Raw genomic sequence first — 27,174 nt, forward strand, 5'->3', positions numbered from 1 at the left:
CAGTAGAAACCAACCAAGTTTCTCAATCTACTTTCCCACTCCTTGGTTAGACTTTTTTCCCCTCTGCCCTCAAATCAGACAGCTTCCTCTTCCATGTTGCCTGGTGGCCAGCATGGGGGCAATTGAGAGCACAGGAGAAACACGCTTCCTGCTCTTAGTGCCAGTGACCTGCCTCCCCAGCTGCTGTGGGGCAGGGTATCAGCCATTACAGGAAAAGTCTAGTTTTGCCCCTGTAAATCTAGACAGGAGCACACTCAGTAACTGTAAGGATGATGGTATGCGCAGTCTTGTCAGCACTAGGAGCAGTGAGAGGCTCAAGCATGCTCAGTGAGGATGGACTCTGGAGATTTTAGCTGTTAAAAGCAATGAAGTCTCCACTGAGCATGTGAAAAATGTGATTTTACAGACATAACTTGGTCAGTTTTAAGTGGCTATTCATGGGACATGGCAAAAGACATGAATGCCAACTCCCTGCCAAATTTCCATTCCCTGCTCCAAAGCATAGGGATGCTAGAGCATTTCAAAGAAAAGGCCTCAATATATTATTATTTTTGCACATGGGAATACAGCGTATTGTTTCCTAACCCTGTTCTTGGAAACAGTTAAACCATTTTGGCTGAAGATTTCTAAAAAAGTTCAGTCTAAGGCAGATACCTGCACAGTAAATTTCATCTCAAGAGTTATACACAACTGAAAACATAATGTTATAATGGAAAGTGCTGGGTAACCTTAATAATAGTCAGCTCTACAAGTCCCACCTATAATATTCAAAGGAAAGGTTCATATTAAAAATATATTCTGATTTTTGTAAGCTCCCCTATATATCTCTTAGAAGCCTCAAAAGTTTTTTTTTTTCTCTGCTGATGCTAATTATTGAATATTTGCATTGATGTAGCATCTGGCAGCCTCAGTCAGGGATTGGCGCCCCATCGTGCAAGACAATGCCCACGCATATAATGAAAGGACAGTTCCTGGCCCAAAGAATTTACAATCCCAAGCCCTGATCATTGAAGGTTTATGCATGTGCTTAATTTTGAGTGTGTGAGTAATCCTATCGAACCCATTGAGATTGGTACCTAAGTAATTAATGCTTAGTTAGGTTGGCAGTAGCTTTGATAAACTTACAGCCGAGGAAACCTGAATAACATTTTTTTTTCTTTAAAAATCAAGTGTAATTATCAGACTTGAATTATTTTTAAATTAAATGTTACCAAGATATTTAAAGCAGTGATATGCTGGTATGGACTTGCATGAGCCCCTTGTTAGCAGAGCCAGAAGGGACCCATGAGGAAACCCAACTTCTTCTTTTTTTAAAGTTTATAGCTCAATTTTTTCTTGCAAAGATAGCTTTGAAATGGTAAGTTGATCTCTAGGATTGAAAAGAACAACCAACTGGGCTCCACTTTTGCAGCATAAGCATGAGGCTAAAGATACTGGTTCACTGACTGACACACATACACATTCTTTTATACTTACATTTGTATAAAATGAGTCCAAAATTTGGGATGTATTCAAAAGCATCACCTGATAACATGACCAGAAATGCTTAGGCTGGCTTGATGCACAGTAATGTGATAATGGTGTCTGTCTGGAAATAATTGATGATTGGGTCCCCAAATTGTTGTTGTTGTTTTTTTTTTTTAGGGCCATCCCAAAACACTAACACCAATTCTTATTCAGTCCTTTCTGATGCTGGGATCAAACTAACTGCTGTTCACCCTCGTAGTTGCTGCTTTGTGAGGACATCTGCCGTGATGATGGTCATGGTGGCTGCTGCAAGATTAACTCCCCCACTTTTGTTACCTACTAAGCACTAGGAATGACCTCTACCCCTACCAGCAGCACTTAAGGACAAGAGGCTAAAAATGTAAATGACTTCTCATATTGTGCATAAAGTTGTAATACATCATTATTGTTCAAACTCAGGGAGAGGTTAATCTAAAAACAAACAAACAAACAACCTTCTCTAGCCCATGTAACACATGTTACAGGATCAAAGGTATAACGATTTGTATTTCACTGGGGCAAGGATCACAATCCAATGGCCAGATGCTGAAGCTAGACAAATTCAGACTGAAAATAAGGCATACATTTTTAACAGTGAGAATAATTAATTATTGGAATAATTTATCAAGGATCATGGTGAATGCTCCATCACTGACAATTTTAAAATCAAGACTGGCTGTTTTTCTCAAAGATATGAGGTTGGAATTATTTTAGGGATGGTCTATGGCCTGTGTTATACAGGAAATCAGCTAGATAATCATAATGGTTGCTTCTGGCCTCAGAATCTATGAACAAGGGGCAGATGATTGGACAGAGAATGGTATTACACATTCTTCAATCACACTGAACTCTAATTAGTCTTAGACATTTCACAGAACAGGATAAACAAATGGTTCCTGAGAAAGCTCTTTTTGTGCTGCTGAGGAAGCCTACATAACAGTGTGATCAGCAAAACCCTAAGGGCCTATTCTGCCTTCAGATGCCCTTTAGTAAGCCCTAATCACTTAAATAATTTAAAATATGAATTGTACAAATGTATCCCAGGAAAGGATTCATCCCCAACAGGCTGCCTATCAGCATCTACCATAACAAGTACTTCATGCAGCTATGACTGTGTATGTACGTATACCGACCATGTGGCTATCAGTAATGTATTATGTGTGTAGCTATCTGCATGATTCGGCATGGTACGTAAATTGAAAACATTGCAAAAGTACACATAGCTATTTTTTTACTTGTATTTTATTCCTAGAAGAAAGGAATCATTTGCTTTATACAGAAAAAATATAAAGGCAAGATTAATGGTGGCAGGGCTCACATCTATGGGAAAGGTTGCACCCTTCTTGCCAAATGCATATGAAAAAGCACATTTGCCCACTGCTACTAGCTGGACACACTCAAGCAGCCAAAGATCCACATATCCTTTCTAGATTGAGTCTCAGATAGCTAAATCTCATCTACATATCAACCAGATGCTGGATGTATTGTTCAAATGAACCATCCAGTCCAAAGAACTAGATACGTGGAGTTAGATGTCATCTACTTACAGAAGGCAACGTGGCCAAAATAATTTCATTAAGGATCATGGTGACCTCACATAAATATTGAAGGGAAGGGGAAATATACTAGAATCTTGACAAATCTCTGATGAGAGATCCCTGAGGACAGATGATCAATTGTCCAATACCACCTTCTGGGATCATTCAAAAGAAAAAAATTGAGCCATTCAAGAGCAACTTTGTCAACTTTGCTAGGATTAGCAGACATGCCAACAATACCTCATGGTTAGGAGTAAAAAAGGTCATCTGATAGACTTAAAACGTGAATGAGTGGTGTCATTCTGTCTGGAGTGACTCATGAGTGAGAATAACAACCTCAGGACAGACTATTAAGAAACAGTGCACAAACCCCAAACTGGTTGTGAGTTCTTTACTTAGATTTCCCCAACCAAATAACAAATTTAAACTCCTCAGGCACTATGCAGCTTTAACAGAATCACAGCAGTCTACTTCAGCATTCCAATCTATCTTGCCACCCAGGCAAGCTTGACTCTGTGACAGATGGTCACTTTACTTCACAAAATATTCATATTACTCCCAGTCCCAAAGGACCAGTCACTTACCCCAGGTCAATTTGCACCTTAGATCTCACACCAAAGAGAAATCTTGCAGCCAATCCTATAGTAAACTAACTATGGATATTTTAACTAGGAAAAAGAAATGAGAGTTATTTACAAGGTTAAAGCAGGTAAGCCTACACACACAAATGAGTTACACTCAGGTTTCAAAAGGTAATCACAACTTCTATAGTAAGCAGATTTTGAATACTCTTTAGGGCTAACCCAGGCAAAACAAGTGGGTATTCCTCGCCCCTCAGAAGTCAAGCGGCAAAGAAATACTAAGTTCTTCTTAACAGGCATTTTTATTCCCTTCCCCCAGTGTTCAAGTTGTGATGGAACAAAGGCTTGGGCATATATTGTCTTCAGTGTTCTGGGCGAAGCAATCACCAAAGTCTTTGTTTCACAATGGCTCATTTGGATGCAATAGCCCTTCCTGATGGGCATGAGATAATACCTCTTATGGAACATTTCACACTGGGTAATGCTTCTCCCCTGACTGGGGAGAATTTACAGTCTCAGGGCTGGTCTACACTACGAGGTTAGATCGAATTTAGCTGCATTAGGTTGATTTTATAGCAATGTGGCTACACAACCAACCCCGTTCCGTCGACCTAAAGAGCTTTTAAAATTGACTGCTGTACTCCTCCCCGATGAGAGGAGTAGCACTAAAATCAACCTTCTTGGGTCGAATTTGGGGTAGTGGAGACGCAGCATTGTGCTATTCGACCGTATTGGCCTCCGAGAGCTATCCCAGAGTGCTCCAATGTGACCGCTCTGGACAACACTTTCAACTCCAATGCACTAGCCAGGTACACAGGAAAAGCCCCAGGAAATTTTGAATTTCATTTCCTGTTTGGTCAGCATAGCGAGCTCAGCGGCACAGGTGACCATGCAGTCACAGAATCGCAAACGAGCTTTAGCATGGAGCGAATGGGAGACACTGGATCTGATTGCTGTATGGGGAGAAGAATCTGTACAGGCAGAACTCCCATCCAGCAGAAGAAATGCTAATATATATGCCAAAATCGCACAGGGCATGGTGAAGAGAGGCTACACCAGGAATGCAAAGCACTGCTGCATTAAAATTAAGGAGCTCAGGCAAGCCTACTACAAGACAAAGGAGGCAAATGGTCGCTCCGGGTCAGAGCACCATACATGACGCTCCTATGACTAGCTGCATGCCTTTCTAGAGGGGGACCATTCAAGAGCCATTACCCCACCACTGTCTGTGGACACCTGCAAGGGGAGAGTCTCAGGCAACACAGAGGAAGATTTTGTGGATGAGGAAGAGGAGGAGGAGAATGCACAACAGGCAAGCGGAGAATCCGTTCCCCCCAGTAGCCAGGACCTTTTCATCACCTTGGAGCCAAAACACTCCCAAGGTGGGTTCCCAGACCCTGAAGGCGGAGACGGCACCTCTAGAGACTGCACATCTGTAACTACACTACAGGGGTTAAAATCAATTGTGTTTAATGTTTGATTTGCCCTGAAGAATCTGTTAACATCTCTGGGGATGGAGCAGAAATCCTCCAGGGACATCTCCATGAAGCTCTCCTGTAGGTAGTCTGAAAGCCTTTGCAGAAGGTTTCTGGGGAGGGCTGCCTTATTTGTCAGCCTCAAGAGAGTGATATCATTCATGGTCACCTGGTTGAAATAGGAGAATTTTTGTAAGGGAACAGTAAAAGGACCCCGTTCATGCTGGGCTGTTTGCGCTTGGTTAAAAGGGATCATCCTGGAGAATAGCCACATGGGGGGGGAAGGTGGGGTGTGCTGCACAGCCACCCCAAAATTGCAGCCCCTCCTTTTAAATGGCAAACCCAACCAGCATTGCTTTCTATGGGAAAGGAAGGTGCTACAGTTTGAAACCATTCCCACATTTTATGAAGGCAGAAGAAGACAACCCTGTATACCCTTTGGCTTACCATGCAGGGGTGGCTCCAGGCCCCAGCACGCCAAGCGTTTGCTTGGGGCGGCATGCCATGGGGGGCACTCTGCCAGTCACCGGGAGGTCCACCCAGCACCCGCGGCTCCGGTGGACCTCCCGCAGGCATGCCGCCCTGCAGAGCGCCCCCCGCAGCATGCCACCCTGCTTGGGGTGGTGAAATGTCTAGAGCCGCCCCTGTTACCGTGGCTGCCTAGAAACCAAATTCTGTTGCCCAGCCATGTGTGCTGTGTCACCATACCGGCAGGTGCTCAATATAAAAGGCAAAATGTGACCTTGTACCTAAAGTGCATGTGCTGTCTGCTGTGAATTGCTTGATTCACTGTGAAAGAGTCTCCCTTTTGTTCTCAAAAATGTATCTTCTAAAATTTACTCTCCCTTTTTATCCTCCCTGCAGGTGCAAATGTTTCTATGCTCCCTATCATCTCTGTCCCAGAGGTTATTGCAGATTAGAAGACCAGATTGTTTTCCGAGCTCATGCAGTCCTCCCGTACTGATAGGGCACAGCTGAATGCATGGAGGCAGTCAGTGGCAGAGTCCAGGAAAGCATACAGTGAGCATGATCAGAGCATGCAGGAGGAGATGCTGAGGCTAATGGAGGAGCAAACGGACGTGATCAGGCATCTGGTGAAGCTGTAGGAAAGGCAACTAGAGCATAGACCCCCCCCTGCATCCATTGTATAACTGCCTGCCTTCCTCACCAAGTTCCATATCCTCTTCACCCAGACACCCAAGAATGCATGGAGAGGCTCCAGGAACCCTGCCACTCAACTCCAGAGGATGGCACAAGCAACAGAAGGCTGTCATTCAAACAGCTTTGATTTGTAGTGTGGCTATAGTAAACAATGTGGCCTTGTCCTTCCCTTGTCCCTCCCCCCACCCAGGCTACCTTGTCAGTGATCTCATTTTTTTAATAATTAAAGAATGAATGGATTCAAAATAATAGGGACTTTATTTCCTTTGCCAGCTGTGGTTGAAGCGGGGATGGTGGCTGGCTTACAGGGAAGTACATTCAACAAAAGGGGTGGTTTTGCATCAAGGAGAAACACACACAACTGTAACACCATAGCCTGGCCAGTCATGAAACTGTTTTTCAAAGCCTCTCTGATGTGCAGTGTGCCTAGCTGTGCTCTTCTAATCGCCCTGGTGTCTGGCTGTTCAAAACTGGCCGCCAGGTGATTTGCCTCAACCTCCCACCGTGCCATAAATCTCTCCCCTTTACTTTCACAGATATTAAGGAGCACACAGCAAGAAGCAATAACAATGGGAATGTTGGTTGCACTGGGGTCTAACCTACTCAGCAAACAGCGCCAGTGGACTTTTAAACATCCAAAGGCACATTCTACCACCATTCTGCACTTGCTCAGCCTATAGATGAACTGCTCCTTACTGCTGTCCAGGCTGCCTATGCACAGCTTCATGAGCCATGGAAGCAAAGGGTAGGCTGGGTCTCCAAGAATAACTATTGGCATTTCAACATCCCCGATGGTAATTTTCTGGTCTGGGAAGAAAGTCCCTTCTCGCAGCTTTTCAAACAGCCCAGAGTTCCTAAAGATGCGAGTGTCATGCACCTTACCCGACCATCCCACGTTGATGTCGGTGAAACGTCCCTTGTAATCCACCAGTGCTTGCAGCACCATTGAGAAGTACCCCTTGCAGTTTATATACTGGTTAGCAAGGTGGTCTGGTGCCAAGATAGGGATATGCGTTCCATCTATCGCCCCCCACAGTTAGGGAATCCCATTGCAGCAAAGCTTATGACCTGCACATTTCCCAGAGTCACTACCTTTGTTAGCAGAAGGTGACTGATTGCCTTTTCTACTTGGATCACAGCAGCCCCCAGGGTAGATTTGCCCACTCCAAATTGATTCCCGACTGACCAGTAGCAGTCAGGCATTGCAAGCTTCCACAGGGCTTTCGCCACTTGCTTCTCAAGTGTCAGGGCAGGTCCCATCTTGGTATTCCTGTGCTTCAGGGCAGGGAAAAGCAACTCACAAAGTTCCACGAAAGTGGCCTTACACATGCAAAAGTTTCGCAGCCACTGGGAATCATCCCATACCTGCAACACTATGTGGTCCCACCAGTATGTGCTTGTTTGTCGGCCCAGAATCGGTGTTCCACTGTATCAATCTGTCCCCTACCGCCATGATGTCCCAATTGCCACATCCCATGCTTTCAAGAATGTCTGTGTCCATGTCCTCCCCACAATCGTCCTCATGCTGGTGGCTCCTAGCCAGGCTCTGCACGTAGTGCAGTATAATGCAGAAGGTGTTTACAATGCTTGCAACAGCAATGCTGAGCTTAGCAGGCTCCATGCTTGCCATGCTGTGGCATCTGCATGGATAACCCAGGAAAAAAGGCGTGAAACGATTGTTTGCCATTGCTTTCAAGGAGGGAGTGAGGAAGGGAGGGGAGACTGATGACATACCCAAAACCACCCACGACAATGTTTTTGCCCCATCAGGCATTGGGAGCTTAACCCAGAATTCCATTGGGCAGCGGGGACTGTGGGATAGCTACCCACAGTACACCATTCCGTGAGTAGATGCTAGCCATGGTATTGAGGACGCACTCTGCCGACCTACTGCGCTTAGTGGGGACATACACGATTGTCTGTATAAAATCGCTTTCTAAAGATTGACTTCTATAAAATCTACCTAATTTCATAGTGTAGACATACCCTTAGGCTTGGTCTACATTACAAACTTATGTCGGTATAACTATGTCAATCAGGGATGTGGGAGATCCACACCCTTGGGCAATGTAGATATACTGACCTAAACCCCAGTGTAGACAGTGGTATGTCTATGGGATGGCTTCTCCCGGTGATATACTACCATCTCTGGTACCTATGCCAGGTACTCTGGTGGAGTACCTATGCCAATAGAAGAAGCACTCCCAAGGGCATAGGTAGCATCTTCACTGAGCACTACTACTGGTGCACCTGCTTTACTGCAGTGCTGTAAGTGTAGACAAGCCCTTAGCAATTTTTTTTATAATAACAGAGCAAACATATAAATATCAACTTATAGTATGGGATACGGACATTAGGGTGAGCCAGACTGGTTTCCAGCATGCATTTGTCAGTGTTCAGTAAGGCCTGGGGTCTTGGCATGAGCTGGCACCTGGTCTTCCAGTTTCACAGCTGGGATCAAAGAAAACTAGGTGTTTTTAAAGTTGGCATTCCTACAATTTTCTTGATAACCTTCCTCAGAAATGAGAAATCTGAGACAAATCAATAAGTAAGATTTTCCACATCAAGAAATGGTTTCTTGAGAAGGAACCTAATGACGGTTTCTTTAACAGATGCTGGCACCCTTCCCTTCTTAAGGAGCTGACAAATTTTCTCCGACAATAGAGCTAGATAAAGACATACTGTGAATGAGATCAATAATTCACCTAGAAAATTCATAATCAATATGAACCTTGAAGTCACTCAGACCAATCAGTAGAGGTATACATTTCTTGAACTTGTAAGCTGCTTGGGTTAGAGAACCCATCTTCCTATGTGTTTGAACAGTGTACAAGGACACACTGATCCTGAATGGGTGTTACAGTGATATACATATTAAACAATAATTATAATGAATCACCATTAGAAATAGGCTGAAGCTGCAATATTCAGATCCAGATCAATGAAATTTCTGCTACTAAATCCTTCAGCACTTTTGAAATTCTCTCTTATTGTGTGCAGTTGCTCCAGACTATGCACTGAGTATCCACAGCCCCTCCTTGCCACTTATGCATGTCTAGAGCCACTCTAGTGGCAAAACATCAATTTAATAACTCCTCCCATGAGCCACCATCAGTGACCTTCACACCATATTATAGGAATCAGCATAAAAACCCTTTCTGCAGCACAAGAGGAAGGTAGAGTTTCCCAGCATATCTGGTCCAAGTGCTTCCCTATATCCCCAATGTGGGACACACGATGCAGTTGACTCTGGGCAAGGTCTCTGCATCAGGGTGCATTTTACTCAGACAGGCAGAAGAGGAATTTGTTTTCCTATGTGAAACTGCTTAAAGCTAATCATTTGTACTAGCAACATTTGATAACATTATATAACACCATTTCATTATGTGAATAAAGCAATATACTGACCATAGTCCAAGTTTTAGGATTCTTTTCAGTATTTCAACTTTCTAATAAGTGTACTCTCTCTATATATATATAAAATTAACAAGGATAGACATTATTTTGTATATTCAGTAAAGAGTCTCCTTGCTATCATGGTAGCACAAGTTTTATTTACTTCAGCTGATTATAAGACCTTTCTGAGAAATCTATTTGCTTTCACCTGGAATTGCAAAAATTAAATTTTGTCTGGATTGGAAAAAGATTGCTCTATTTATGCTCCCTCTTTCCCTGCAAACCAGGTGATGCTGCATAAAATCTTCTTTTCAATCTAGTTTGCATTCAGTTTGACTGCTGATAATGTATGTGTAATTTACATTGATTACTGATGACACATATGTAGTTAAAATGAAGCATACAATCAGTCGGCCTATATTTTCAAAGGCGACTAGGGATTTTGGCTGCTCAGCTTGAGACACCTGAAAGGTGCCTGTCTTTTCAGAAAATGCTGAGATCCCACCATTGAAAAATCAGGTGTTTCATGTTGGGTACTGTAGAGGAGCGGACTCACCCCTGCGGCACTTCCTGCTGGTGACTTCTGGGAATTAGCTCAATTCAGCTCTGGAGCACCCTCGGCAGGCTGGTGATCCACCTGTCCTCTGGCCCCTGTGTGCATCCCTGGACCCGGTGCCCTTTTACATGGGGTGCTGCCCCTGGCAGTAACCCCTTTCTCTCTGGGTCTCCCCTCCTCAGGGAACCCCCACCCTCTATCCCACCTCACCTCAGTGTATGGCCACTGCCAGTCATTGTCTAGCTTCACGTCCTGGGGCAGACTGCAGTATCAGCCAACTCATCACTGGCAAGGGGAGTTTGGACTTGCTGCCTTGGCCTACCCCTGGGCTTCCCCCTGCAACTCCCAGGACCTATTAGCCTTATGCTAGGCTGCAGCCTGGGGCTTTCCAGGTTGGAGCTCCCGAGCTTCTCAGCCTGTCCCCAGCCCTGCTTCACTCAGGTACCTTGTGTCTAGCTCCCTGCAGCCAGGTCTTTCTCCCTCTACAGGCAGAGAGAGACTGCTTGGGCTTCTGCCTCCCAGCCTCTTATAGGGGCCAGCTGGGCCTGATTGGAGCATGGCCACAGCTGAGCCTGCTTTCCCCCAATCAGCCCAGGCTTCTTGCCCCAGCCACAGCCCTCTCCTGGGCTGTTTTACCCCTTTAGAGCAGGAGCCGGTGACCACCCAGCTACAGGTACCTAATAACTGAGATGCTCAAAATCACTAGTTCCTTTTGAAAATTCAGTATCATCATGTTTAAGGACTTGTTTTTCTCTTCCTTCTTTTTGTAGACTTTTCTCTGGTTTTCGATACATTTATCATGACCTCCATAAGAACAATTAAACCTCTATAGCAAAATAAACCCTTCCAAATTAAGTACTTTTGCTGTATCTGCAGTCATTTTTGAGTATTTATACTGTACTCTTTTTTTTGTATTAAAAACCATTGCTATACTTAAAAGGTGACATCAGTGGAACAGACCATTATCATGGGGAAATATCTCCTTCTGCTATATAAATATCGAGGGAAAGTCTGACATTTGTAAAATAAACATTGAGGTGAAATAAAATGATCACTTTTAAAACTGGAGACACTTTAATCCCATGGTCAGGTTCTAAACAATTATTTTTCTTATGTCAAATGTCTGATGTAGATATAATCACTTTATCTGAGAGATATTGGTGCAGTGGGTAAAGCAAAAGTTGCTCCTTAACCATTGTGGAACTGCTGCATTTCCATTGTTTTAAATGACAGACCTGCCCAACATTTCACTCAATGGGAAAACAGTTTGTCCATAGGGATATAATGCAATTTTATGGCTACATTTCTTTCCTAAATGGCTCTAAATGTTTATTTTTTTAGCTTATATCTATGAATGATATAAACGATCTGACAGTCTGACTACTTGTCATATACCCACTTTGTGTCCTGATTTTTTCATAGTCTTTGATATCCATGCAAAGGTATTTATTGTTTCCTTAGTGCCAGGGATACTTTCTGGATGGCCCTTTCCTATAGGCAGTGGGATATTTTGGACAGAGGGGTCTTTTTAAGACTCTTTGAACACCTATTATAGTCAACGGTTGCCTTTTGACTGCAATATGGTATCATAGTCTTATGAATCCCAGTCGATACAAGGAATGTGCAATGAATATAGTCTGGAAGGAAAAAAATCTTTATGTAGTTAAAAATCTCTCTATACTATATATATATAAATTTTATTATGGCACATCAATAGAATATCAAAGTGTCAAAGACTTTTTCTGGGCAAATCACACATACATATGTATAAGTGAGTATAGGTATTTCCCCATATATATCCTAATATCATATATAAATGCATGTATCCTATAAGCAACTGCTTATTTTTAAATCCTGTTAATCTATTTTGGAAAAAAAAAAAAGCTGATCAACAACATTTTGAATGAAAAAGATTAGGTGATCATCGTTATTTGGGACAGTGAACAAGAAGTTCAAGAGCATACTCATAATATTAACTAATATTAAACTGTTTTCCCCTAAGCTACATTAGAGAGAGAGAGAGAGAGAGAGAGAGAGAGATCCACCAGAAACAAACCACTGCATTGCCCTCTTAGTCTCTGACCGATGTGAGATGCCAGACTGGAGATTGTATCAGTACAATAAAGGCTCCTAGGTTCCACAGTCATACGCAAAAGTCGGCTTTCCTCCAGCATGTTACCCAGCCCAAGTAACAGCAGGTGGAGAGGTATAGAGAACTCAGAAGGCGTGAAGGGTTAAAGGCATCATCGCAGCCATTAGAGGGAAAAGTTGAAGCAATGCAAGCACAGTAGACTCCTCTCCCTTCCTCCCCTCCCCTTTCCCCAACTCCCCACTTCCTAAGCCGGATCAGCGTTTAGGGAGGGCAGTCATCATCACGCAATCCTGAGCAGCTGGAGCTGACGTTGGACTGAGCTGCCAGGTAGCTGAAAAAAGGCAGAGAAGGCAGCTGATACCCACTTTTCAACGTTTCTTTCTTTTTTTTTTTAAGTCTGGATCTGGACTTCAAGCATCACAGCGCCCGAGCCAGCTCATCTGAACCCTCGGTGTATTGCAATACCCTCTCTTCCCAAAGAAAAGATTCCACTGAGTAGCAGAATGCTCGCAGTGTCGCAGCCAGGGCTACAGCGCAAAGCCTTTCTGTAAATTTGTGTGTGTGCGTGTGTGTGTGTGATTCCTTTCTTTGAGGGCACCTTTGGTTTTTGTTACCCTGATGTGACTTTTGCTTCGCTTTGGAATGATGGGGATCTTTCTGGCTTATGTTGGATGCATTTTCTTTTCCGTGTTGTATATTCAACAAGGACTTTCTACCCAAGGTAAGATCGCTCTTTGTCAAATGTGTGTGTGTGTGTGTACTCCCTAAAATCCGAAGCAGGGCTTCCAAAAAGATGCATAGGAGAATATAGATGTCAAGCCTAGGAAAATACAAACAGCAAAAGAGGGGAGAAGTTTACCCCAGTGAGAATTAAACCGACTGCTTATACTAGATTGCAAGGAGGAAAAATGAGAAATACCCTGGACTGACGAAAATGCTGTGTGTATATTTGTAATGAATGCATACATACGCGTGTTTGGGTTGTGTATATATGTATGTTTACAGCGAATACCCACCTATGCATACATAATTATTGCATGCACACATAATATAAGATGGCTAAATCGTGTGTCTTCATTAAATATTGCAACCTATATAGGATCTGGCTCCTTTTCCACTTTTTTTCCGTGATCCTCAGTCTCAGACCTTTGTTTCCCTTTAGTGACTATGCATAGATCTCAAAAAAAGATCGACTTCTTTGAAGACCCCACTAAAAAGGGCGTCTTGCATTCCAAGCAGCCCCAGCTCTGCAGAATCCAGTTGCTTGGGACTTTGAGGGCTGCAGTGATCATTTCAGCACCATGAACAGAGCGTCTCAGGTTGCCCGCTGAACGCTGCATCATTTCTGCAAACACAACTCCTGTCTTGATATTTTTTTTAACACTGACCGGGGGAAAAACTTCTTTCAATCCGTGAGCATGCAGAATGAAAAGTCACTTTGCCCGTTAACTAGCTGAATAGCTAGTGTTGACTAAAAATAATGTCGCGGGTTGTGTGTGGGGAGAGGGAGGAGGCACTGTAAAATAAAATAAATAGCAGCTTTTTTATGCCTGTCTCATAGTACAAGTGTTTAGAAAGCAAAAGGTGGTTCGGTATATTCCCAAATCACCCCACAAATAAACTTCAAGTAACGAGCTTGGACGCATTAGGGAGAAAGGGGAACACTGCAAACATTCCCTCCTAAGCTTCGTCAGGCTATAACAACACACAGATGGGAATGGATAACTGGCTGTTGAATTCTTTGAGCAATGGGTCTGTTCCTGTCCAGTGTTTCTTAAAGGTTTATTTTTTTTCTTTCACTGGCCAGGATGGGGTCTACAAGATTTATCATCAAGTTTGCTCGATTTTTAAATGAGCTACACATGAGCCTAAGGAAAATATAGGGAGGCTCGATGGTGACTTTTAAGAAACATTGGTGTATTGCACTCGTGTGCATTTGTAGGAATTTTGCTCAACCGTAGAATGGTGTGGTAAGATGGGAGTAGTCATATTTAAAGAGTAGGGATGTTTGTTCCTTTTGGAAAGTGAGTCTGCTAGGATGAAGAATGATAAGAAACACTGTTTATTCGTTTCACTGTGAGAGCATAAATTATCATAAAAGAAATACGTGACTCAGTTAATGTGTTTGAAACGTGCATTTTGATGAGTGATCATAACGCACCTCTTAGCACATTACACATTCTAAATATCTATTTCAATTAACCACGTAGAGTTTAATCATTCACAGGGTATGCACTCACCTAGGAAATGCAATACATGAGCGGTGCTGATTTTCCAAATTGCCTTTCACTGAAATCCCTCAATGTGTTTGGTGAAATACTGCATTCCACCGAAGGATATTTGGATCTAATTATATGTAACTTTCTTAACCCAGGGGAGCGATCAGAGGGGGTACTTAGCTTTCCCATTAGCGGGACTTGAGTACAAGAGCGGGAGTTGTGCGGATTGGCGAAAATATATAAATGTGTGAGACAAAGGTGGGGGGAAGAGAGGGGGCAAGAGAAGGAGAAGAGAGATTGGGAAAGGGAGTGAGAAAAGATGAGGAACAGAGAAATGACAGCGATATACAGAAGGAGAACAACAAAAAAACAGATGAAAATGGGGGGGGGGGCGAGTGGGAAGGAGAGAGAAGAAGGAGCGGGAGATCCCAATAAGCTGTTTGCGTTTGTTTTGCAGCAAAATTCACCGAGTTCCCCCGAAATGTCACAGCCACTGAAGGGCAGAACGTGGAGATGTCGTGCGCTTTCCAGAGCGGCTCCGCCTCGGTGTACCTCGAGATCCAGTGGTGGTTTCTGCGAGCAGCCGAGGAGCAGGAGGCTGGAGGCGAGGTGACGGGCACTCAGGTACCGATGGGCTCAGACTCCACTGGGCTACTCCCCCCACCCCCTCCAAGCGGCCAATCCACCTAGGCACGCCAAAAAGGGGGGTGGGGAGGGGTAGTGGATTTCGCCGAAGGCTTAATGCTACCCATGAACTATAGCACAGCAGGCTGCAGGGAGAAATGCTCACCCCAGAGGATGGGATCTTCGGTGCCTGCCACTCCCCTAGCTCTGCTTCACATCTTAGGAAAGCGACATGGATTTCTCAAGTCTGATTCTCTCTTCAAACAAATCCTATGTTAATAGAGTTGCTGCTTGCAGGAGTGTATTTCCCAAGTGTCAAGATACTACAACAATTCCTTATTGGCCATTGGGGCACTGGAATCTGTAAATCTAAATCGGGAGGCATAGTGGGGAGCTGTTATTGGGGATGCACACCTTCCAAACAAAAATATACACCCTTGTAGCCTTCAAAGTCTAATGTCGAGGACTCTTTTCTGTACAGAACCTCGGTTTTCCCCCCTGGCATTGTTTCTGAAAGACAGTTACACTGAAAAGATTAAATAGCCTTCTAATAGGAATCAGTTTAGGATTTCAGGACAACCACACAAGCATCCACTGGGCTCAGTCCTTACTTATGTAAAGAAAGGGGAGAGGGAACTCTCCCTTTGCCTTGAACATTTTCCCTGAGATAGGATTGGGGGAAAAAATCATTTTCTCCAACATTTTAATCCTCCTATGCCGTCCACACGACTTTTATACTGAGGATTCGTCCTGAAGCCTGATCGTAATAGAATGGAGAGTGACAGTTTAGTCTTACAAGAAGACACTAGGCATCTGTTCTCGTTTTCAATACAGTGTTTTCAGTGTGCCACAATCCTATAATGCTGGCTGCCGCAATAGCACTTGGATAGAACTGAAGCTAAATTCAGTCTGTTCAACTCTCCCAATGAGGTTCTGCCTATAGGTGGCACACTTAGCATGCAAGTGGTCTCGGGGAAAGGCTGGCTGATATAATCTGCTGCGCTTTAATGGTTATTTTGCACAAGAGCCAGTAGCCCAGCACTGTACTGCAACAGCTCCTCACAAATGTTATCCTTTCCCAATAGGTGGAGCTCTTACCAGAGAGAGACTTGGACAATGACGGAACAAAAATAAGCGTAAGTATAAAAAAAAAATAGAGAGCATTCCTACATAGTTAATTACTTTACGTTTGTCATTAATTTAACATGCACCCAAAAGCCTGTGGGCAACCAACTAATCACAGTCATGGAGCTTACTTTAGTTTCTCTGTTCCTCCCACCCCCTCTGAGGCTGGTTACAGGATGAGAGACAGACTCAGAAAGAGATGCTTTCCTAGCACTGTACACATTATCACAGAAACAATATAGCCCCAATGGGGTCATTAAACTGCATTGGTACAGATTTCCTCAACAAAAGCAAAATCAAGTGCCAGGGCACGCTTGCCCCAAATACTCCTCATCCTGCAAGGAAAGGTGGATCAGTTTCCTCCTGAGCACTGCTCCCCTTTTCACCTCACCCCAGACCTACTTCCCAAGACCCTGCAGAAGGCTCTCCATGGGGCTGAGATCTGCCAGGGGGGAAGGAGGTGGGGAACTGAGCATGCCAAAGGTGGGCAGTGGTTTGGGCACAGTTTGGCTAGTGGTGAAGGCTGGAGGTCCCTGTACCAGTACCATGCAAATCGCCCCCCTCCTCCCAGAATTCCCTTCCTGGGACTGTACTAGCTCTGTTTTGGAGTCTCCTCTTGGTGGCAAGATCCCTTTCCCTCTCCTCCTTTTATGATGGTGCTGATGAAGCCCTGTTACCACAGTTCCATTGGAGCCAGGGTGACAGGACAAGATGGAGGGGATGCAGGGCTGACAGAAGTAAATGGATTTCCTTTGGCTGGCCCTGGCTATCTGGTGATCCATTTAATTGATGGGTGCACCCTCTGGCTTATTCAACAGGAGAAAAGCCCACTATGCCCTCTTCCACTCTGAAAATGAGGCAACTCCTCAAGGTTATTCTCACCTGGCACAGAGTCCCACCCCCAAATAGCCCCCCTGGAGAGGTTGATCCAGTCCCAGAATTCTAAATGAGGAATAAATGCTGAAAGTTTGCCCTGAAACGGCATTTCCCTTCAGCTGAATATGTAGCTATTTAAATGGGTGATTTCAGAAATTAAAGCTGGCAGAGAACAGACATTGATGCTGCTGAGAGGGTATCTGACCTGATAAGAGCCAGGATGCAGTTCTTCCTATGGCAATACCTCTATTGATTTTATTGGGTATGCTCTCTGTGTCAGGCCTTCAGGATTAGACTCTACAGTACTGAAATTAACTAACTATCTTCCATTTGGAGATTAAAGTTTTCACACAATTATGGGTCAGACAGTGCTGGACCTGGTAGCAGGAAACAGGACCTCCCTTCCAGTGACCCAGAGATTTAAGGAGATGGGACCATTGTTCAATCTTAACAAATACTGCAGTGTACACATCACACATGATCTCCAGAGGGATTTTGTGTCTCAGACAGAATCCATCTTGAACTCTCAATGGGGCAGTGCAGCCCGACACAGGCACAGTCTGGCCCTAAATCAGCAACAACCATATTAATCAGCAATATATGACAATCATGTATGCTAAAGCCTTCACTCCCTTCTTCTTTGGTGCGTACAAGTAATTAGCCAACTAATTAATGTTAGGTTGAAAGGCAGTTGGCCATAGTTGAAGTGACATTTTAATGTATATACATCATATTAAACACCGTACACATTTTGACCACAGCCTTCTCACTCATATTTCCTATGTTGCTTGTTACTTTACCCTGTAAACCCTTCATGGAATGGACCGCATGTTCTGATGAGGATTGATGGACCCCTGATTCAGGCATTTGTGCACTATTGCAATAGAAATACAACCATTACCAATAAACTCACTCATTACTCAGAACATACTCATTCAAAACTCCCACCAAAGTCCATAGGAATGTTGACTGAATACAAACTACAGGATTTGGCTCATCTTTGTTACAGTTCAGGCCTTTCACATTAGAAGTGTATCTTATTATGTGTGTCAATATTTAAAGCCAGGCCATTCTATTATACAGCCCAATATTTTTATAGGCTTGTGTAATAGATATTTTATATTTGTAATAAAAAATGTTATCTACATTACAGTGGCACTCTAAATATACTTGCTGTAAAAGGAGCCTTTCTTGGATGCATGAATAGAATTCCTATTAGCATTAATGGAATGTATCCATACCAAATGGAGAATAAATCATTAACTGTGTTTGGTAAATCCTTATCAAGAGATGGTAACATGTAGGGGTTGGGTTTTTAACAATGCTGAAACTCACCATTTCCGGTGATCAATGTCCTAACAGATAAAGCACAATATGGGACATGAGCAGATGTCTGCTACAGACTACTAATTCACACTAGGTAACAGGATGACCATCTCCTTCTGCACCTAGTAATGCGTAGGGAGAAAAAAAATGATCATGGGGGACTTAAATTTGAGTGACATGATACTGGCAGCATGAGAAATCCAGCATAAGGCATCACTGGAATTTTTAAACATTATAGATGACAATGTCCTAAATTAGCCAATATGGGGACATTATATATTAGACCTTTACCTAAAAGATAAGGAAGAACTGATTGTAGAACTAAAAGTTAATGATAACTTAAGTACAAGTGATCATGACTTGATGACATTTAAAAAGTACAAGAAGAATTAAGTTCAGACCAGCAAAATATATATATTGCTTTAATAGAGCCAGTTTCACAAAACTGAAAAACATTCATGAACCAAATCAGCTGGGAGAAAGAATTTAATCAGAAAAATGTGATAATTGGGACTCATTTAAGAACACCTAACTAGATGCCTCAGAAATCACAATCCCAGAACTGAAGAAGAATGCACTGGTTAAAAAAAAAACAACAATGGGAAATGGGAAATGAAGACAACTATAAAAATAAAACAAACAAAATATAAAAAATGGAAGAAAGGGGAAGTTGACAGTGAAGAATATAAATCAGAAGTTAGGAATTGAAGAAAATTGGTAAGGTGTAAGCCAAGGGACATGAAATGAAATCTATGGCCAGCAGAGTTAAAAACAATACAAATTTTTTCAATTTATTAGGAATAAAAAGAATCCCGACAATGGTACTGTTCCATTACTGGATGAAAATGCTAGAATTATTAATAATGATACAATTGTTCAATAAATAATTCTTCTGTATTTGGGGTAAAAATAGATGATTCAGTCTCATCATATGGTGATGACAACACTTTTTCCATGCCACTAGTATCTCTGGAGGATATTTAACAGAAGCTACTAAGTTAGACATTTAAAAATCAGCAGATCCAGATAACTTGCATCCAAGAATTTTAAAAGAGCTGACTGAGGAGCTCACTGGTCTGCTAATGCTGATTTTCAATAAGTCTTGTAGCAACAAGAAAGTTCCAGAAGACTAGAAGAAAGCTGATGTTGAGCCAATTTTTAGAAAGGGTAAACAGGATGACCTGGGTAATTATAGGCCTGTCATCCTGACATCGATCACTGGAAAGCTAATGGAGTGTCTGTTAAGGGTTTTGATTAATGAAGAACTAAAGGGGGTGAAGTAATTAATACAAATTGACATGAATGTATGGAAAATAGATCCTGTCTAACTGGATATCTTTTTTTGTGGGGTGGGGGTGACAAAGATAATAGTGCTGATATAAAATACATAAAGGTATGTAAGGTATTTGACTTGGTACCACAACACATTTGATAAAAAAAACCTAGAATATAAAATTAACATGGCACACATTAAATGTATTAAAAACTAGCTAACTGATAGTTTTCAAAAAGGAACTGTAATGATATAACATCGTTATCAATGACCTAGAAGAAAACAACTTCATCACTGATAAAGTTTGCAGATGACAAAAACTGGGGGAATTATAAATAAGGAAGAGAACAAGTCTCTTTCAGAATGATCTAGATCATGTTTTAAACTGGGCACAAGCAAACAGTATGCATTGTAATATGGCTAAATGTAAACATATGCAACTGGGAACACAGAATGTAGGCCACATATAAGGATGGGGAACTCTATCCTGGGAAGCAGTGACTTTGAAAAAGACATGGTGGTTGTGGTGGATAATCAGTTGAACATGAGCTGCCAGTGTGACACAGTGACCAAAAGAGCTAATGTGATCCTGGGATGCATACACAGGGGAATCTTGAGTAGGAATTGAGAGGTTATTTTCTCTCTGTATTTGGCACAGCTGCAACTGATGCTGGAATATTTTGTCCAGTTCTGGTGCCCATAATTCAAAAAGGATGTTGATAAATTGGAGAGGGTTCAGAGAAAACTAGCGAGACTGATTAAGGCATTAGAAAACATGCCGTATAGTGATTGAGTTTGAATCTGTTTAGTTTAACAAAGAGAGGGTTAAAGGGTGACTTGATTACAGTCTATACAGGGGCACTGGAACAATTTTTATAGTGGAGGTACTGAGAACCATTGAACCAAACTGTAAACTCTGTATGTAATGGAAACCACTTCAAGCCAGGCAGTGCTGCAGCACCCCCAGCATCCCTAGTTCCAGCACCTATGAGTCTATAAGTACGTGTATGGGAAACACATATTTAATAATGGGCTCTGCAATCTAGCAGTGAAAAGTATAACACAATCCAATAGCCAGAAGTTGAAGATAAGACACATTCAAACTGGAATAAGGTGTAAATATTCAATGGTGAGAGTAATTAACCATTAGAACATATTACCATGGGTCACGGTGGAGTCTCCATGGCAATTTTAATATCAAGATTGGGCATTTTTTCTAAAAGATATGCTATAGGAATTATTTTGGAGACATTCTATTGCTTGTGTTATATATGAGGTCAGACTAGATGATCACAGTGGTCCCTTCTGGGCTTAGAATCTATGAATATGTCATTTGGAAGAGGAACACTGTATAATGAAGCATGTGCTCTTTGCATTTTAAAATTCAGAAATGGCTAAAGAGAAAACAATTTCTGCACTCAGTTACTTCTCTGCAACACCATTGACTTTGTTGATGTTGCATGGGGATTCATGACAGCAGAATCTGGCCCACAGAGATAATTTACATCCTGACTGCCCGTTCAATTTCTTTTTTTATGGTTTTTGATCACATAATATCTATACTGATCCAGTTATCATTGATTATGGTTAACTATCCAGCACTTTCTGTGGATTTAATGTTGCTTACATTATGCTTGAAACATTTAATCTATACCATGAGTACAGTTTGCCATATAAAATAATTCATATGCGGAACTGGGAACAATAACATTGTATGCTTAAAAGTCTATCACATTTCTTGCTGCAGTCATGTATCCACAACTATTGCCCTACAAATAATACAACAAGCAGGATAAGGGCTTTGCCAAAATGGTGAATATGATATGCCAAGTTGTCAGGAACATTATGTTGAATAATCATAAATAAGATATACCTGGTTGCAGTGTAATGCTTTTCATTTTCTAAGATCCATCACATCTTTATTATCCAAATGTTTCTCTTCTGCATGCTGCCTTCCATCTTCTGTATTTACATGAAATGAAGCTATATTTGCATCTGCATTTATATAACGGATACAGGCAGCAGAATTAAGGGCACTCCCTAAAACTCATAGCTTTCATTGGCGATGAACCCTCAAACTGGCTTGCCGTTAGGGTAATCTGGTATCACAGATATAAAGTAATATACAATTAAATATAAATGACTATAAGGAAAAGTGTACAGAAAAAAAATCTGCTACTTTTGCTAGTGTTTCTTAGTACCTTTCACTTATGAGTAAATTGCAATGTCTTGTTACGTCTTGAAAAATAAATAATTTGTGCTATTAAATTAATTATACAAGGCAAAAAATGTGTTAGGCTGCTTTAGGATTAGGATACATTGCATGTCTTGGTATTAGCTGATGCCTCCCAACATAACATAGAGTATGAGCTATTTTCTATTGTCAAATCACAGAGATGTCACAATATTTTAATAAGCACATGCTTCTATAAATAAGAGGGGAAAAAAACTGGCTACATGTCACCGGCTGCCTCATCATTACTGTTAGCAAATGCCTCGCACAAGCCTGAAGGAGACAAATTTAATGTCAAGTGATAATTTTTAAAACAATGAAGACTACAAGATAATCTAATAAAGTGTTAAAGAAATTTAAACATTGGCAAACATCTTCAATAAGGCTGTTAAGGCAGTGGTTTGAAATCTGAATGATTCAATAAAGTCATCTAATTGGAAAGGTTTAACCAAAGAAATGCACTGACATCAGCTTCATGCAAGGAAGCTCATTAAGAATGCTCATGATCTGAAAGAATTAATTAAAGAGCATGGGAGACTGGGTTGTTTGTCTGAGGCCAATTAACATTTCAGAGCAAACCATCTAAGTAGATTTGGAATTAAGTCACCAGTTGTCCCTCCTATGCCGACAGAAAGCAAAATTCACCTTTGGTGTAACTTCACTGAAATAAGCAAAATTACACCACATTGGTTTGGCCCATGGTCTTTTAGGGTATGTTATAGGGCAGTTAGACACTTGCAGCTGGCCTTTGGCAGTTGATTTGGGGTCACAGGGCATGGATTTTGGTGCTGATTAATTGAAGTGTAGACTTCCAGGCTCAGGCTGCAACCTGAGTTCTGGGACCCTCCCATATTGCAGATCCTAGAGCCTGGGCTCCAGCCCGAGCGCAGAAGTCTGCACTGCAATTAAACAGGCCTGCAGTCTGAGCCCTGTAAGCCCAAATCAGCTGGCACAGACCAGTTCCTGGTGTCTAACTGCAGCATAGACATACCCTTAGGATAGCTGCATTCTGTATGTCAGTATATCTTCATAGAGAAAGAATGTCAGAATGGTAATGGCTGATATTTTTTGTTCCTGGAAAACTTGCAGACAGTGAAAGTACAAGGGAATGACATCTCCCACAAGCTGCAGATTTCAAAAGTGAGGAAAAAGGATGAAGGCTTGTATGAGTGCAGGGTGACAGATGCCAACTATGGAGACCTTCAGGAATACAAGGCCCAGGCATTTCTCAAAGTCAATGCTAACAGCCACTCTCGGCGAATGCAGGCCTTTGAAGCATCCCCAATGTGGTTGCAAGATATGAAACCTCGCAAGAACATCTCAGCAGCTGTTCCCAGTAGCGTCCATAACTCTTCCAATCAGCGAATGCGCTCCACCGCCAGCCCTGAAGCTGCAGCTAAAATCCCAAAACAGAGTCCACAATCAGGTATGATAAGCATTTTGAGCATTTCAATGTCTTGCTAACCAGTGTGCAACATGAGATTAACTCAAACTGGATCACTGTGATAGGGAAAGGTTGGTGCCCAATATATACATATATATGCTAAGCATAATAATTGAAACTAAATATGATGGGAAACATTTTCAAAAATGTGTAAGAGGCTTAGGAGTCTATATCTCATTGCAAGTCAATGGGACTTAGGCTTCTAAACCCAGATCCTCAAAGATATTTAACACCCAATTTCCGTTGAAATCAGTGGGAGTTAGGTGCCTACAGACATTTGAGGATTTGGGCCCTGGTGTCTATCTCATTTCTGAAAATGGGACTTAGACGCCTAAGTCACATAAATGCTGTTGAAAATGTTGCACTGTGTATGCTTGAGGAATGGTTGCACAGAGAATATGCATTTGCCATTAGCCAGTCATCAGATTGAAGACACTAACATGGCAATGCCTCATTTTCTGTCACACAGAAATTAACCTCTGTTTTATTTGGAAGCTATGAATAACCTACACTGAAGTGAGTGTTTGCCAACTAATATACAATGGTGAATGCTACAATTATACATAGAGTGTGACCCTCCACTGTTACATGATAGTGACGGTGAGAGTGAGGGAATGAAGAAACAGAACACACAAATGATCGAAACAAACTCTTTGAAAATGCAAAATGACCAAAAAAATAAAATAAAAATGAAGTCAGCTGTGCAAGTTAAAGCTTCTGATACTATCTCGCATGATCTTCTCTTAAACCAACTAGGGAAATATAGCCTAGACAAACCTACTATACATGGGTGTACTACTGGTTGGAAAAAACATACTTAGAGAGTAGTTATCAGTGGTTCACAGTCAAGCTGAAAGGACATATTGAGTGGAGTCCTGCAGGGATCTGTTCTGGGTCTGGTTCTATTCAATATCCTCATAAATAATTTTGATAATGGCATAGAAAGTAAAATTTGCAAATAATGCCAAGACTGGAGGGGTTGCAAGTGCTTTGGATGACAGAACTAGAATTCAAAATGACCTTGACAAACTAGAGAAATTGTCTGAAATTAATAGGATGAAATTCAATAAGGACAAATGCAATGTATGACAGTTAGGAAGGAATAATTAATTGCACAAACACAAAAGGGGAAATGACTGCCTAGGAAGGAGTACTGCAGAAAAGGATCTGGGGGTTATAGTAGATCACAAACTAAATTTGAGTCAACAATGTAATTCCAAAAAAAGAAAAGTGATCATAATTCTGGGATATATCAGTGGGAGTGTTGTAAGCAAGACATCAGAAGTAATTCTCCATCTATATTTAGCACGGATAAAGCCTGAGATGGAGTACTGTGTCCAGTTCTGGGCACCACACTTTGGGATAGATGTGGAAAATTTGGAGAAAGTCCAGGGAAGGGTAAGAAAAGTGATTAAAAGTCTAGAAAACATGACTCATGAAGAAAGATGAAAAATAGGGTTTCTTTAGTCTGGAAAAGAGAAGACTGAGGGGACATAACAGTTTTTAAGTATGTAAAAGATTGTTATAAATAGGAGGGTGATAAATTGTTCTTTTTTAACCACTGAGGACAGAACAAGAAGTAATGGGCTTAAATTGCAGCAAAGGGGATTTAGAATAGACATTAGGAAAAATTTCCTAGCTGTAGGAGTAGTTAACATTGGAACAAATTACCTAGGGAGTTTGTGGAATCTCCATCACTGGAGGTTTTTAAGAACAAGTTAGACAAACACCTGGTAGGGATGGTTCTTAGTAATATTTACTCCTGCCTGTTTGCAAGGTACTGGACTAGATGAACTACTGAGGTCCTTTCCAGTCCTACAGTCCTGTGATTATCTTGGTTACTTCTAATTTACTGAAAAAGAATGAAGTTGAGCAAGGTTCTTAAGCATGTGCCTAACTTTAAGCATGTAAATAGAGCTGCTCAAAATTTTTCCAATTGAATGTTTTGCCATCAGAAAATGTCATTTAATTGAAACTGAAACTTCCTACGGAAATGTGCTGATTTCCAAAGAAATTACCTTTTGGGAAATAAATTGGGAAAAATAAGTATTTTGATAAGTCAATACATTCCACTGTGACATTTTTGGAATGGAATATTTTGATTTTTCATGTCAAAATAAACTTTTGTTTAGAAATTTACTTTATTTTATATATATATATATATATATATATATATATATATATATATATATATATATATATATATATATATATATATATATATATATATATATGTAAACATTGAAATGCAATGTTTCAATTTTATTGACACAAAGTGTTTTGATTGACATGACATTTTTCCTGTAAATTTCATGTCACAGGAATTTTAGATATCCTTTGTTTTCATTCAGATTCAGAACAAAACTAATTTCAAAATCACAGAATTTCCTGTAAATCAGAACCTGAAATCCTCAAACAGCTCTATCTGTGAGTAATTCCACTTAATTCAATGGGACTAGTTAGAAGCTTAAAGGTAGACACATATTTAAGCACCCTGGCCAGAATGTGGATGCAGCAGGTAATCCATTAAACTATTCTAGTAGCATTACAGGTATAAAAGATTCACTAATTCAATAATTTATTTAACATTTTGCCCTGTAAGGTCTGTGTCGTGCCAGTGATCTGGATGCAAACCTCTCATGGATTGTTACGGGCATTCCAAAATCAAAATAACATTCAATCAAGCTCTGAGAGGGCAAGAAGTATGCTTATCTTCATGCTTCGAGATTTTCTCAAAATGATATTTATTGTAGACCAAGTAGAGACAGTCCTAATAATAAAGGATTAGTAATTTAATCTCTTATATTCATGTGTGGTTTCTGATGGAGCAAAGTTTCATGCTCCATTCACAAAGCAAAATTCACCTACTGAGGAAAATTGACTTTCACCAGTACTGATTTTGACTCTACTACATATTTTATGTTAATTTCTCCTAATCAACAGTCAAGTGCCATACTGTAACTGACAGTGGAATCTGCAGCAAAAGTTTATCTTTTGAGGCTCAAGATCGATTTTCCTCATATTGAGAAGACTGGGGCCTTAATTTTTACTTTCAGTCTGATTTGGTGATATTTTAGACCCACTTTGAATTCACTTTACAGAGGTGTAAATGCCTACACCAGGTACCAGGCAGTGGAGTATTTGGCCCTACATGTCTAGTGATTCCAACTGAGGAAGAGGAGGCATCCAATTCTGGGACATCAGAATGACAGAACAGAGATAATAGTCATAGGCAGGCACATTGTAGGTGATCTTTCTTTCTAATGTAATTAATCAACATATGTCTGCCCTCATTTTCTTATGCGGTTCAAAAGAAAATCAATCTCTTTTCCCATATTGCTATGTAGTGCTCAAATACAGAAACTGGCAAGAGACAGACATTTTCGTGTTTCATTCAATTTTATGCAGTGAAGGAACCTATCCTAGAGAATGGAAACACTGTTAAAAATTCAAATAAAACTGCATAATTCAAATATTTGTGATTATATTTCATACAATGGGGTAGCCTTGGATACCTTTACCTTTGTTGAGTAGTATCTTGACATCAGTGGGACTGCTTGCAGAATAAGGTTTCACTCAGTGTGGGTAACGGTGTCAGAGTTTAGTCCAATAATAGAGTAGGGGGTTGTATTACCTTATGACCAACAGTTAATTTTCTCATTGCATTGATAAGCACATTGCAAAGAAATCTGGGTCTGTTGAACCTTTTCACTGCTCATGTTCATCCAACATTCTTTTGCCAGTTTTCA

The 27,174-nt window shown here is 41.3% G+C and overlaps 1 protein-coding gene across 3 annotated transcripts in view; it reads left to right on the top strand.

The window, feature by feature from the left end:
• Positions 1 to 12,467: 12,467 nt before the first annotated feature.
• VSTM2A (V-set and transmembrane domain containing 2A) overlaps positions 12,468 to 27,174 on the top strand; it is a 31,330-nt gene continuing 16,623 nt past the window's right edge. For 2 of the 3 annotated variants that reach the window (XM_039525697.1, XM_039525698.1), the window contains exons 1-4: positions 12,468 to 13,026; positions 14,982 to 15,148; positions 16,234 to 16,284; positions 23,071 to 23,407. In XM_039525697.1, the coding sequence (XP_039381631.1) occupies positions 12,948 to 13,026; positions 14,982 to 15,148; positions 16,234 to 16,284; positions 23,071 to 23,407 (634 nt within the window). In that variant the 5' untranslated portion in view covers positions 12,468 to 12,947. The remainder of the gene's footprint in view (positions 13,027 to 14,981; positions 15,149 to 16,233; positions 16,285 to 23,070; positions 23,408 to 27,174) is intronic. The other variant, XM_039525696.1, reaches the window with a different exon arrangement.

This window comes from Mauremys reevesii, linkage group 2 (genome assembly GCF_016161935.1).
Source record: "Mauremys reevesii isolate NIE-2019 linkage group 2, ASM1616193v1, whole genome shotgun sequence".
NCBI classification, from domain to species: Eukaryota; Metazoa; Chordata; order Testudines; family Geoemydidae; genus Mauremys; species Mauremys reevesii.